The sequence below is a fragment of the Lytechinus pictus genome, chromosome 14 (genome assembly GCF_037042905.1).
Source record: "Lytechinus pictus isolate F3 Inbred chromosome 14, Lp3.0, whole genome shotgun sequence".
NCBI lineage: Eukaryota > Metazoa > Echinodermata > Echinoidea > Temnopleuroida > Toxopneustidae > Lytechinus > Lytechinus pictus.
In genome coordinates, this window is record NC_087258.1 from 6,542,158 (window position 1) to 6,556,251 (window position 14,094).

General features: G+C 36.3%; 1 protein-coding gene across 1 annotated transcript; it reads left to right on the plus strand.

The window, feature by feature from the left end:
* Nucleotides 1-2,769: 2,769 nt before the first annotated feature.
* LOC129276710 (integrin-linked kinase-associated serine/threonine phosphatase 2C-like) lies at nt 2,770-13,357 on the plus strand. The gene is made up of 8 exons (XM_054913108.2): nt 2,770-2,838; nt 3,882-4,106; nt 4,523-4,640; nt 5,114-5,314; nt 6,251-6,338; nt 8,666-8,787; nt 9,424-9,625; nt 10,381-13,357. Exons 3-8 carry the CDS (start codon nt 4,576-4,578, stop codon nt 10,522-10,524), a joined length of 822 nt encoding a protein of 273 aa, XP_054769083.2. The 5' UTR covers nt 2,770-2,838; nt 3,882-4,106; nt 4,523-4,575; the 3' UTR covers nt 10,525-13,357.
* The last annotated feature ends 737 nt before the right edge of the window (nt 13,358-14,094 follow it).

Genomic DNA, 14,094 nt, shown 5'->3' on the forward strand with positions numbered 1-14,094 from the left:
ATAGTATCCAAGTATCCACGTATCCACGTATCCGCGTATCCACGTATCCAAGTATCCAAGTATCCAACAGTATCCAAGTATCCACGTATCCACGTATCCAAGTATCCAATAGTATCCAAGTATCCACGTATCCGCGTATCCACGTATCCAAGTATCCAAGTATCCAATAGTATCCAAGTATCCACGTATCCATGTATTCATATCCATACATGTTTTAATATAATAGTATCCAAGTATTCTGTATCCATATATAGATATCAACGTATATCATTCCTTAAACAACATCATCAACATAATTATATACCATTGCACGTGTCCTCGATCACGCGCCCCCTCTTTGATCCCTTCATATATATCATCCCTTTTTAAGTCCTCTGATTATTATATCACCTGCCATTACTTCACTCTCTCCTACTACATCCACCACATTGGACAAGTCGTGTACTCCCTCTACGGGGCCATCCCCCCTCCCCCATCTGCCCCCTCCCCCCATCCTTTATCCATCTCCCGATCCGATTCCTGCTTGTCGCCGGGGACTCTTAATTCACTCACGAACGTAGAGGGCGACAAAACTGATATCGCACCACACCGGCAGCAGCAATTAGTAGGTAATTGCTCTTTTGTAATCGATTCATGACATTGGATTCTAAAGGTACTCCGAATGCTGGTGTTGAATGTTGTCTGCTGAACCCAGCACTGCGGCTGGTGTTGACGATCTACGTCATTGGCATTACCATTACCTCTGCTGGTTGATGCATTATTAATTGAAGTACGGACTACGGTATGGTATGGTCCTGGGGCCCGTTTCATAAAGCTGTTCGTAAGTTAGGAGCAACTTTAAGAACGACTGGTGATCCTTTCTTGTGGTAGATGATGGTCACCATTACATGTTGGTGATTATTTAGCGCATAAGAAAGGATCACCAGTCGTTCTTAAAGTCGCTCTTAACTTACGAACAGCTTTATGAAACACCCACCGGGTACCGTACCCGTACGGTATCTGGCGCGGCGGCGAGCGACCATCAATCATTGAAATCTTACAGTTACACGGGCAGTAGAGGCGCCGGTCCAAAATATTTGGATTGTCCCAGAAAACAAGGATAATTAGGGAAGATAACCGAACGACAGGGCAGGGTGACCAGATTTCAAAAATGAAATACGGGACAATCGACAAAGCTGGAACAACCGAGCCAGGACAGGTGTTAATGAACATGAATACGAAAATTAAAGTCAAAGGAGGCTAAAAAAATTGTAAAAAATTATAAAGAAAAAGAAGGGAGGGGGAAAGAAAGAATGAAGGGGAAAATAAAGTTAGAATAAAATGAGGTTGAAAGAAAGAAAAAAGGATTTCGTCATTCTTGAATAAAGAAAGAAAGGACTTCAGGGAAGATGAATGAAAGTGTGAATTGGTGAAAGAAAAAATAAAGGAGAGAAAGTAAACAAATGTTTTCTTTGATAAAAAGAAATAAAGAATGAATGAAGGAAAACAGGAAGGAAGGGAAAGAAAGGATAAGGGAAAAGAATTAGAAGGCCAAAGAAAGAATGAAGGAAATAAAAAAGAATGAAAGTATGAGAGCGTAAGGAGGAAAGAAAAAAATGAACAGAGAAATGATCAGGAAAGAAAGCAGGAAAAGATTGGAAATAAAGATAGATGGATCAAAGTCTCAATCAGAGTCTGTGCCTGCAGACTATGGAAGATCGGACAGTACATAGACCCCGCAATGAAACGCTCGGGAAGAGCGCCCTACAGCGTTGAGTAAGTAACAACCTTTTTTACCTTTGCGTATCGCGATATAGCTGTGTACAAAACATGAGAGAAATGGTGAAGGGGTGAAAGAATAGATGATTTTTACATTTTAGACTGTTTTTTATTCAATTTTTTTTCTTAAATCAAAGATGAATATATTTCAGAGGTTTCTGAGTAATAAAAGGTGGAATTATTGCCATGCGCCTTCCTTGAGCCCTCTTCAAATTCCCCTCTCTCATCTTCCACATATGTTTCATACACAGTCGCGTGCCGATGTGCAAAGATTTACTTACTCAACGCTAGTGGGCCCCCTACCCCATGTGCATTAATCAAGCGTTTCAAAAAATCGCCAAAGTGTCCGATCTTCCCCTTGTAGTATCTTTGCTAGAATCCCTTGATATCGATTCTATCGGTAGGAAGAGCAGACGAGACGTAGCCTTAGTCACAAAACAGCATACAAAACATACAATTCAACAAATTCTATGCATAAATTAGAGATGAAATTTACCAAAATGTTGATGTTGAGGGTCTGAAAACAGTGAATACGAGTCAGTTATGGATGGCCTGACGCAGTAGAATCTTTATCATTTCCATTTATTGTTGCTATTTTAAAATGAATGGTTTTGAGGGGTTTTACCAACAGTTTTTATGGTTTCTATGCATACAATTATTATTGAATGATCTAACCCACTTGTTTTGTAATATAATTTCAACTTTTATGATTGATTTCGTAACATAATTTTCAACTTTCGAGGCACTTCTGCATGTCATAGTCTACCCACGTGATGCCACAACCTCATTAAGAAAAAGGTTATGACAGGTTTGGAGGTGTCATAAATATTTAGTCAGGTTGTTGTCCCCGATCTTAGCAAAGAGGGCTTTGTGAAACGGTTAGTGGACAAGTAGCTCACTATCTCCGATTTAATCAAGAAGTTAGACGGTGTTGAGAAACAGGCTCCCAGGATGGATGGACATGGAGGGATCTTGACTTTACTTCAGCAATCTTTTTCTTGTTTTTTTTCAGGGAAAGAACATGGAACCACAATTTGGTGGTAGGAGACTTATTATTTGAAAGTATAAAAGATTGAGGAAGTACGTACTTTTTTTTTTTCTTCATATTTTGGATAAAGTTTACTTTGGTAAGCTAAGCTAGCTCTCTGCAATTTAATTTTTTATTTACAATTTTGGCAAGTACTACCAGGCCCTCCCTGGAAATCCATCCCAAGGAACTTCTACTTCACACATGCACAGAAAATCTGTTGTTAATGGCTGAAGACAAGTTAAAAGAAGACGCAGAGGTGCTAATAGGTCTTGAGATAAGTTATGACCAATATCAGGTTAAATAATGTTAGGTAATAAAACAAATTTGAAAAATATTTCTGGTTAGTATGACTCCCTGGTTTGACCTTACACCCATCTCGATGCCTGTGACATGAACGTATTGATGTTGATGGCATGGCCACATTCTATAGTATCACACGGAGCTCAACATTATGGACTAGCGGGCGCGGGGGTAACCAATGACTTTGCCTAATTTTGAAAATAATTTGAAATAAAACAAAATTAAAGTTTTGCACTTACATTGATTCCTTACTCCAACCTCTTGAATAACGGACCCATAAATTAATTTGTGAATCCAAGTTATTTCCATGAAAAAAAAAATCAACAAACAGTCTGTAGTGGTTATAGTTCTTCATGGTTTTAATAATTGAACCAAGAGCTTAGAGATCACAGTGTACCTTGTGCAGCAAAGCCAGATATGCAACTCTGTAATGTTCTTCAAAATAAGAATTGTGTCAATTTTTTGCCCTATTTGAATAACAAAATATTGACATATATCAATTGTCAAATAAAGATAAGTCACTAGTTCATCACATTTGTCCATTCACTGACCTAGTCAGTGCTGGTGAAATGACGGCTTTCCACTGACATGCAAATTCTGCCAGTTGATGTCTATGTCCATATTTGTATTAAAAACATCTCAGAAATCATAGGTTCAGTGAACCAGATCTATTGTTCTGTCTTTTGTTGAAATATTACAATTGAAAATTTGTTGAAGGGTGTTGTATATTTGACATAAAAACTGAAGCCTTGACAATGTTTGCAAATTACGCTCTCTCACTTTCCAATTTCAGGTACATGTAATACAAACAGGGCTAAAGTTCATCCAGGTGAACCTGATAAAACAGATGTTATAAAGGTATCTGCAAATGAAACATTGGACAAGGAAAAACAAGAAACTGCTTCATTATATCAAGCTGAAGTTGGACGAGAAGGGAGAGAGGAGGAGAAGGTATCTCTAAAGAGAAAATCAATCGATGAGCAAGGAGACCAAGTATCTGTCAAACGACTTGCTTCAGGTAAGATTGAAGACCAAATGCATTATCCTCCCCAGCTGCCATGAAATCCACCAGACCAAGGCAAGTGCATACTTCATAAGTCAATTGTCTTGTTTTTTATTGTCAAAATTCATAATTGTCAGATCAAATTTTAATGGAATAACGGCTATTGCAATCAATTCAGTACTGAAAAAAAAATTGTTGGCTAGTAAGAGCGGGATTCAATCCCATGCCAGTACGTCAGTGAAGCATACAGCTTTAACTTGACACCTTTGAACACTTAACCACCGTGGTATCAGGGCTTAACAGCCAATCTAAATCAAGGATTTAATTGAAGCCACGATTGTGTGCTAAATTTCAGACACTATAACTAATGCAACAAGGCCCAGGAGAGGTTTGAATCTTAGTGAATATGAGCTCAAATTGTATGTTTGCAGGAGTGTACAATCTACGTGGCTATTTCACAGAACGAAAAGGAGAGAGAAATGAAATGCAGGATAAGCACGTCATTCTTGATGACTTCACGCAACAGTTCGCAAATCTTCCCTCTACTGTGTGAGTTGACCATCATTCATATAAACATTGTTTGATTTTGTACCTAAGGCAGGGAATCTGTATGATGATGGTACAATAATCCAATCTACTTTGTTTAGCCATTCAATTCTCTATGAAGCCATTGATGACCAAGTATTTGTAGCTCTTGTCCAAATAGACACATTTCTGATTTGTGTAAAATTCTTTGAAACCAAATCCAACATTTTTTTTTTCAATCAAAAATTTTGTTTATAGTATGTTGCATATACATTATCAAGTAGTTAAATATAATCTCTTGTCTTTTATTTTGTAATTTCTATGTATTGATTTTATTAACTAGTATAATTGGTATAAAAATATTGTAGGTCTAATTTACTTTTAAAAATACTGCATGTAAAGACGGTCTTCTTTAATCATTATGCTCATAAATTTTGATTGTAATTATTATTATCATTAAAATAAGTTTTTGTCTTTTGAAAATAATTTCCCAACAGTTCCCGCCTGTCTTTTTACGCTGTCTATGATGGACACAGTGGGGACAAGGCATCAACACACGCAGCAAAGACGCTCCATAAACACATCATCAGTAAATTCCCGAAGACGGAGATGACGAACCAGGACAAAGAGATCAAGAAGTGCCTGATTGATACATTCAGGGTCACTGATGAAGAGTTTCTCAAGCAGGCCTCAGCAAGGTGAGAACATTATTGGTACAAGTACAGTGTGTCCCATAAAAAGGAATCCCATTTTTCAGGAAAATGTTAACATCATCAAGTATACTTGTAGATTGGTTTCAAATTTGGCTCCAATCGAATGAATGACATCTCCTCTTTGATTGAGACCAAATACTTATTAGATTGGTAATGTATAGCAGATTAAAACCAATAAAAAAGTGAAACCTGGCAGAAACAATATGCGCAGAAAATTGTGATTGATTCTTCATCCACCCTTTACAGACACAGTGAAAGAAACATAATGAACTAAAAATAAATGCTAATGAGTTTTTCTGTTTTCTGTTTTGTACGTAAGGTATTTGCTTCCTAAACAAATCTTGACCAACTTTTCTGCACTGCTTGATTTTGATCTAACTTCTGAAGGTTTCCATGGCGAAGAAGAATAGTGTAGTAGGTTTCACAGTACACCATGTATATTTCTTGGGCAAGTGTTAGTCCTGAAAAGGACCACCCAAACTTTGGGTGGTCCTTGCCCAAGAAAGATGCATGGTGTACCGTGAAACCCACTACACTATTGATTTTTATCATTTCTTAGCATAGATTTCATGATTTCACAGAGTTAGGTTAATGTTAGTGAACCTGGTGGGTGTTTCATAAAGCTTTTTGTAAGTTACGAGCGACTTCACCTTTCTCAGGGTCGTTATCAACTCCCCTGTAAATTTGGTGTGTATCATTTACCACAAGAAAGGATCACCAGTCATTCGTAAACTCGCTCGTAACTAACTAACAGCTAAGTGAAACACCCAGATCTAGATCTGGGTGAAAGGACTTAATGTGAAAGACTTTTAAATGATATTATTGTGTGCTGCAACTACAGGTACTTGGCCTGAAGCAGCAAATAATTCATATAAAATTATTTTCTCTGTATTTTCTTTTAATTTCTCTTTATTTCCTCAGTAAGCCTGTATGGAAGGATGGCTCGACAGCAGTCTGTGTTCTGGTGGTGAATGACACACTCTACATAGCCAACCTTGGGGATAGTAAGGTTCTCTGACTTATTATTTATGAGTACCCTTAGTCAAAATGGTGATACGCCACTGGGTTTACTCCCACTTTCTCTAATGTACCTCATCAAAAACTCTTTGGTCTGTATTCTGAAGTCGGGTTTAATTTAAATTCTGGTTTAAAGTTGTGGTTTATGGATAGCCAATTGTGTCATAAATCTATAACGGCATAATTTCAATGTATCTGCTCATTTCTCTCTCAAATCATTCTTAACTGTTTCGGAAGGATAAATAAGATAGCTTTCTTCACCATGACGAGTTAGGAAAGAGCAAATTAATCATAAGAAATATATAATGTAAGTTAATTTCAAATGTAAATTTTAGCACAGAGTTAGACCATGATCTAAGTTAAACCTGACTTCAGAATACGGGACCTAGTATTTTAGAAGGAATCCCAGGGGATCATTTCATCAATATTTTGTCTGACAAGTTGTCATATCTGACAACTTTCCTTGATTTTGATTGCCTGAGAAGCACGGTTACTATGGTAACTGTCGGATAAAATGGGACTTGTCGAATAAAACGTCTGGCAAATCATTTCAAGAATGCTCAGATTTCCCCATTGTTTAGACTATTATGAAATGTGACAATTCACCCTAAAATGGCCGGGGGGGGGGGGGGGTTGAATCAACCCCCCCTCAACATTTTCTGCGATTATTCCGCCGCGCGAAATTATTTTACTGCGCCACTCGCAGAGTTTATACTTTTAAGTCTCGCGCATCTTTTGAGATCAAATTTACGACGCCCGGGTAAGCGGTTCCGAAATTACGCAACATTTTGTAAGTGCATGTCAGACCAAAAATTGTTCCAAAACGTGATTTTGTGTACAAAGTCAATGCAAATTGTGTTTTCTCGTCTTATTCATAAAGATATGATTATTTTTACTTTCAACAGCTGAAAGCAATTGATTTTAGCATAATTATGCTTCAAAAAGGTTGTGCAATAAATCTGGTGAAAAAAACAAAGAAAAACAAAAGGTTGAAAAACAAAGAAATACATAAGAAATTCATAAAACAATAAAATACATAAGAAATTGATTTCCAAACCGAAGTTTTTTTCAATTGCCATTGTTAAGAATGCTACAAAGAATATTTTTACCAAAAATTAGCATTCTAGGAGCTTTATTTAGTGAATTAGAGCAAAAAGTATGATTTATGCATAAATTAGCATAATTAATTCATATAAAATAAAATCTCTTTATTTTGGAAAATTTTACCATACAGCCTTGTAGATTACATCGCACACTACCAGCGTGCAAATTTTTGCGGCGCTCGCGCGATCGGCGGCCGAGATCTCAGGGGGGGGGTTGAATCAACCCCCCCCGGCCACAGAACAGCCAAATAAGCCCGGCCTAGTTAGGGTTAATATTGAAAGGCTGCTTGCGGAATTCCCACATGAAATACATGCTTCTGGCTTTTTACAGTGTATCTAGTTCCCGGTTATGTTAGTTCGATTTTTTTTTCCATTCAATTTAACATTGATGCTGTGTTGGACTGGCTCTTGTACTTTTGAGTGATGCAATTTCCTTTATTGTCATTTGCTAATATTTTGCTCATATAAAGATATAAATGTTGTGTTTTTCCTTTTTTTTTACTTACACCTAATGGCCTTTGTTGTAAAGCCAGTTTAATCTTACACTATGGTCAAACTCTGTGCTAAAATTATGGGAAGTAATAAATGTCTAAATTTGTTAACATGGTATGTTTCTTATGTTTACCGTGCTCTTTTTTAATTCTTTCCCAGACGGTTGAGAATGATTTGAGGGTCAAATGAGCTGATTCATGAACCTATACTGTTAAAGATTGTATGTCATAATTGGCTATCCATTACCTTTACTTTCGATCAGAGTGTAAATAAAGTTCCGAATTCAGGCCAATATGGCTAGTAAAATATTGTTAGCACTTGTCCCACCACAGTGATGACCTTTGGTAATTCCTCACAGAATGACTACCAGTATGAAAATGAGATATTGCACAAAGCCAAGTTAAGATAGAGTTAGATATATAAGATTATACACGACCCAGGCTTTATAAATACATTCAGATGCTACAGAAAATCTTATGCACTCAGTATTTGTTGACAAAATGCACTGGAGAAATGCATACAAATATATCTATTATTTTCCTTATTCTTGCTCTCCTCCTCCTACTTGATCTTCTCCTTCTCTTTCTCATCTTTCTTCACTTTCTCCACTTCTCCTCTTCATTCTCCTTCTCCGTCTGCTATCCCTTCACGTCCATCTCTTACTTCTCTTCCCCTTCCTCTTCCTCCTTTTTTTTTTTCTTCTTCAACCTTTCCTTCAATGCAGGCCTTCCTTTGTCGCTACAACCCTGAGACTGAGAAGCATCAGTTCTTACCACTCTCTAAGGACCACACCCCAACCCAGTATGAGGAGAGGATGAGGATACAGAAAGCTGGTGGCACTGTAAGGTACTGAATCATTTTATCATCGTTTGTATCTACATGTTCTAATAATTATTTTTAATGATGATGATGAGGATTACAATAGTAATAATAATAATAATAAGTCTTTTAATACAGATATACCGTATAATTACTCTGGTCATTGTATTTTGATTTCCCCTCATTACAATGTATGCACTTTCTCTACACCTATGCAGTATTCCAACAAGAGTCTCCAAACTCAATTGTTATGCATACTACATACATGTAGTCTATCTCATCCTATTTGGTATCAATTTAACACCTGGGCAGAGAAAGGCAAAGTGTGGATTGACCACCAATTCTTCAATGCACTGTTATCAATATTTTTCAATCACTTTATAGCATTTTATTCAACAATTCAGATGTAAATATTTGTGAATGAACTGTAAATAGCACGCGAAGGGATGTAGACTGCAGTCGACACATTAATATTTTTGTAAGATTTTTAATCTTGAAGGAGACAGACACAATCAAAAGAAGAAGAAATTAAACTGATCAGAAGTGAATTTTATCTTGAAGGCATGATATTTTGTGAAAATATTTGTCAAATATGGAATTTGAATGAAGAGAAAGCTAACAAAACCAAATGAAATTAAAATCAGGAGTGATTTATTCTCGCAGGAATGGAAGAGTAATGGGTATCATGGAGGTATCGCGGTCAATCGGTGATGGCCGCTTCAAGCATTGTGGGGTCATCTCGACTCCGGATATCAAGAAGTGTCAACTTGGAGACAATGACCGCTACATCCTCCTTTGCTGTGATGGATTATGGGAAGGTTTTGATGCCGATACTGTCATGCAATTCACCAATCAAATTCTAGACGTAAGTGACCTTGAATAGCTCCAATCTTGAATTCCTCAGATTGTTGAACTTCTTACCCATGATGCAACATTTTTGTCAGGGCAATGTTTCACAGTGTCTGTAGTGTGACTTAGGGGGTGTTGCAAGACAATATTTGCAATCAATTGCAATTATTCTGTTCCAATTTTACAACTGATCGATCAAGTTTAATAGCAAATGAAATCACACTCCATGTTTCAAGAAGCAGATTAGCAATCAATCACAAATTTGCAATTAACTACAAGACCTATGATTGATTTAGGGACCAAAATTAGATTTGCAATTGATTGCAAGTTTCTTGCAACACCCAATCAGAGTCATGCCAAAGTTCCCAATTGCACATGATATTTTAAAATATTATTTAAAAATGGAATCTCATTGATTAACGTGCAGTAGCAGCGTGTTCCCTGATCATATTTGATTAATGCAATGATGCGTCTCATGCTACTGGGAATTTAAGTGTGACTTTTATTCACACCTAAATCTTTGTGAAACATGCCTTTAACTTTGAAATTCAACAATTTCATAATTATAGAGGTTCATCGATCTTCAGCGATATTGTCATTGATTTCCAGTGTTCATTGAAACATCTTTATCATCGGGGTGAACTTTCACTTTAAGAACTCTAATATGGCATTGACCAGATACACAGCCAGTCTGAATAAGTGCAAATATGATTTACATGCATATCATTCTGACTGTTTGCTTGCATTTTTTTCCTTTTCTCTTTCTTTCAGGGAGAGAATACCAAACAATCAGAGGGAAAGTCTAAGGATGATGTTTTGTTTGAGACAGCATGTAATAGACTGGCTTCGGAGGCTATACGGAGAGGGAGTTCAGACAATATAACAGTCATCTTGGTGAACATTAAGAAGAGCTAGGGGCAAGTACAGGAGTTTCTTTGATAATTATTGAATTGTTTTGTCTGAGTAACTAACTCCTGTGGCTCACCGAAAAGTACTCACAATTTTGTCACCCTAGAGGAGATTCGGGAGGTAAAGGGTTGCTAGACAACTCCTGCGAGCCTGCTTATTTGGCAAAAATTGCTGTGATTCATGTCACCTCATCTCATTTCTCATTATGAGTCTGGCCAAACTTATCACCCTCTCAAATCTATGATTCATTTGTCTTATGTCATCACAACACTAAGAGCATGCTGCATAGAGCCCAGAAAATACTTGCATATTTAACAATAGTAATGCACTGGTCCCTGTCTGCACCCTAAATGTAGGGTGTTGCTTTCTTTATAAGTAATATCTTCACAAAGTCTGCAGCAAGTTTGCCAATAAGACATCAACCAAGAGTTGAATGCTAGTCATAAAGCAAGATTCTGCATCGCAGAAATTGCCTGCAAATTGAAAGATGCCTGTTATGAAGAGAAAGAGGGCTACATTAGTTATATCTCAATAACATTTTGTACGTGGTCGTGTGCATTATTTTACTAAAGAGTCACCAGGGGGTTTTAACATAAAAAGATACGATTGATGTTAAAAATTTATTGTAACATTGTGTACATGATTTGTCATAGACTTGCAGTTATGCCAAATTGTACAATTGATGATATATTTTATATTACAGGCCCCAGAAAACTAAGGTGGAATAGTAGATCACAATTTGATTATTTCATGTAAATAGAACAGTTTGTCTACATCTTAATCAGTATCACGCAAATTAAACATTTACATTTTCACTACTAAACTTAACCTTTTAGTTGAGACTTTGAGGTGCTTGGGTGCCTCAAGAGAGAGTGTGATTGTTCCAGTAGTATGTCTACAGAAGTACTATTTCAAAGTTAATTGCCAATTGGTCATCACCCACTTTGTCTACTTCTGTTTGGTCTCACCACACATCAAAGTATAATCCTAATTCGTCTGCAACCCAGTTCATCTACTAACCATTTGGTCTAATTCCCATTTAGTCCATTCACCATTTGTCTAATTTTCAGTTAGGCTATTCCCATTTCATCTAATATCCACTTGATTTAATGTAATGTTATAAGTGAGAGCAAAAACCAAATCGAAAATCAAATCAGCAGTTCAGCTTCTAAGATGGATATCAAAACAAAAATTGAATCGGCAACATATGGAATCACTGGACTACATTAAACTCTGTTTGCGTTCGTGTGCGTTTAATAAATATTAACAGATCTGGCATGATGCAGCCAACAACATTATCTATGACGTTGATGACTTCTACTCTATTTATTTTCCTTTCTAAATTTGTCTGGAAGATATGTGAATTGTGCTTCTTCCAGGAGAGTAAGAGTTCATTCTTAAGAATTTCTAGCACCTTGAAACTATTTCAAAACATTTTCCCAACAATCGTGCATCAATTTTTGATGTTGATGACTTAATAAATCAAATACCTCAAAACTATTTCAAAACATTTTCCCAACAATCGTGCATTAATCTTTGATGTTGATGACTTCAAGTAGTACGATCGTGGCAATACATCTGTGCTCCGTAGATTTTAATTTTTTCTTCAAGAGGAATGATGAAATATCGGCCGATGATCACTAATTGTGGTAAAATCAAATTGCGATTTTGAATTCGGTAACAAAACTTAGTCTGACAGCACTTGATTGGTTAAATGAACTGCTCATGAACTAAATTTGCATAAATTTGAAAGAGTAAAAAATAATTGACTGAATGGGTATTAGACCAAGTGTAGTGGAGACCAAACTGAGATTAGACCAAATGAGTTTTGCCAATGTGACATAGGACAGTTTGAGAAGCAGGCCAACTGCTTGTTCGACTATTACGGCCAATATCGGGTTATGGTTGGAAAGTAAGTGACATGAATGCAATTATTTTCCATAGGGGCAGCACCCCTAAAGAAATGGTCACAATTGTGACATATATATATATATTTGGTTTATATCTATTCTATTTTCTAAAGAGCAGACTGTAGACTCTCTCTATATATATATAAAGCCTAAATAATTGTTTGTATTTCTATAAATGGATTTTATCTTAATCTTTCTTCTTGTAAGAAGAATCACAAAATCCAATCCAATCCAATTATGTGTGATAATTTATACAATTTAACTCTACCGTCAATCTCCATAAAGCTTTGTGTTATGCACTGGAAATCAATCTTAATTTCATAATAGCTTGGAGGTTAATATTGCCTCGTAGGCTCTAGTTATCAAACAAGCATGTTTATCTAACATAATGCCATAATATTCATCAAAAAAATAAATTTCTTTGCAATTTTCTTTTGCAACAACTAAGTACAAAAAAGTTGACCTTTATTAGTTCAAGACTTGTCGTGTTCAATATGAATTTTTGTTTTTCTTAATGTGTCAATTCTTTCGTTGAATTCTAGTAAGAGCATAGTTCTTGATGCCCCCTAAAGTTAGTGGTACCAGTTATACCAGCCAACCACCTGTGATTTTTAATCAAAATGGATTATAAATATGATGATGTAGCATTTTGATTGACAGGGACAAAACCCCCTGGGCAGCATTTCATAAAAAGTTTAGTCACTGAAATTCACTGACAGATGTTATAAGCTATTACAAATTCTTGCATCTGATTGGTTGAGAGTGAATTAGTCCGCGAAAATCACTGACAAATCTTTTCATGAAATGCTCCCCGGTCTGGATATAAAAATCGAAATTTGTTTCATTTGTAAAGAATTTAACCTTACATGACCTGATGTATAAATGTATATTTGTTTCGCAAGAAAATTGGAATAAACAACAGTTGTTTTTCAACTACTTCTGCTCAGGTTTTCCATTTTGACATACATTGTTGAAGATTAGGGGAGTAAACTATATTTGAAGTGAAGTCAGAAATATGTTTGAAAGGGCTTTTTTGCCTCTTTGATATGAGTGGAAAAAACGAATGCAGAACTTACCCCTTTTCATGGTCTTCAACCTATTAAAGAAGCGTTTCATCAGTCTTCTAGAAAAATTTGAGGTCAATGTGCTTTTACCAGATGGTAGTGTATATGACAAACATATGAATACCCAGAATCATAACGTCACTCTTCCATTTCATTATAGTAAAAATTTATTATAACAATGGTACACAATGAAAATATACATCAAGAGGAACACATGTGAGTAAAATCAAACTTAAAATAAACCTAATGGGTTATCACACCAGATGGGTGTTTCATAAAGCTGTTCGTAAGTTAAGAACGACTGGTGATCCTTTCTCATGGCAAATGGTATATTCATTAGCGATGGTTTTGCGCGTAAGAAAGGATCACCAGTCGTTCTTAAAGTCGCTCTTATCTTAAGAACAGCTTTATGAAACGGCCCCCAGGTGGGTGAAAGGTGTTTGTAAGTTAAGAGCGACTTTAAGAACGACTGGTGAACCTTTATTATGCGCTCAACCATTGCCAGTGAACATTTTGGTGTACACCATTTACCACAAGAAAGGTTCACCAGTTGTCTTTAAATTCATTTTTAACTTATGAACACGAACAGCTTATGAAAGGCC

Excerpts from the sequence above, each read along its gene's own strand:
- LOC129276710 (XM_054913108.2), top strand. The coding sequence starts at position 4,576 with ATGCAGGATAAGCACGTCATTCTTGATGACTTCACGCAACAGTTCGCA. Across the intron at positions 4,641-5,113 it reads GCAAATCTTCCCTCTACTGT|TTCCCGCCTGTCTTTTTACG; the intron begins GTGAGTTGACCA and ends ATTTCCCAACAG. Across the intron at positions 5,315-6,250 it reads CTCAAGCAGGCCTCAGCAAG|TAAGCCTGTATGGAAGGATG; the intron begins GTGAGAACATTA and ends TTATTTCCTCAG.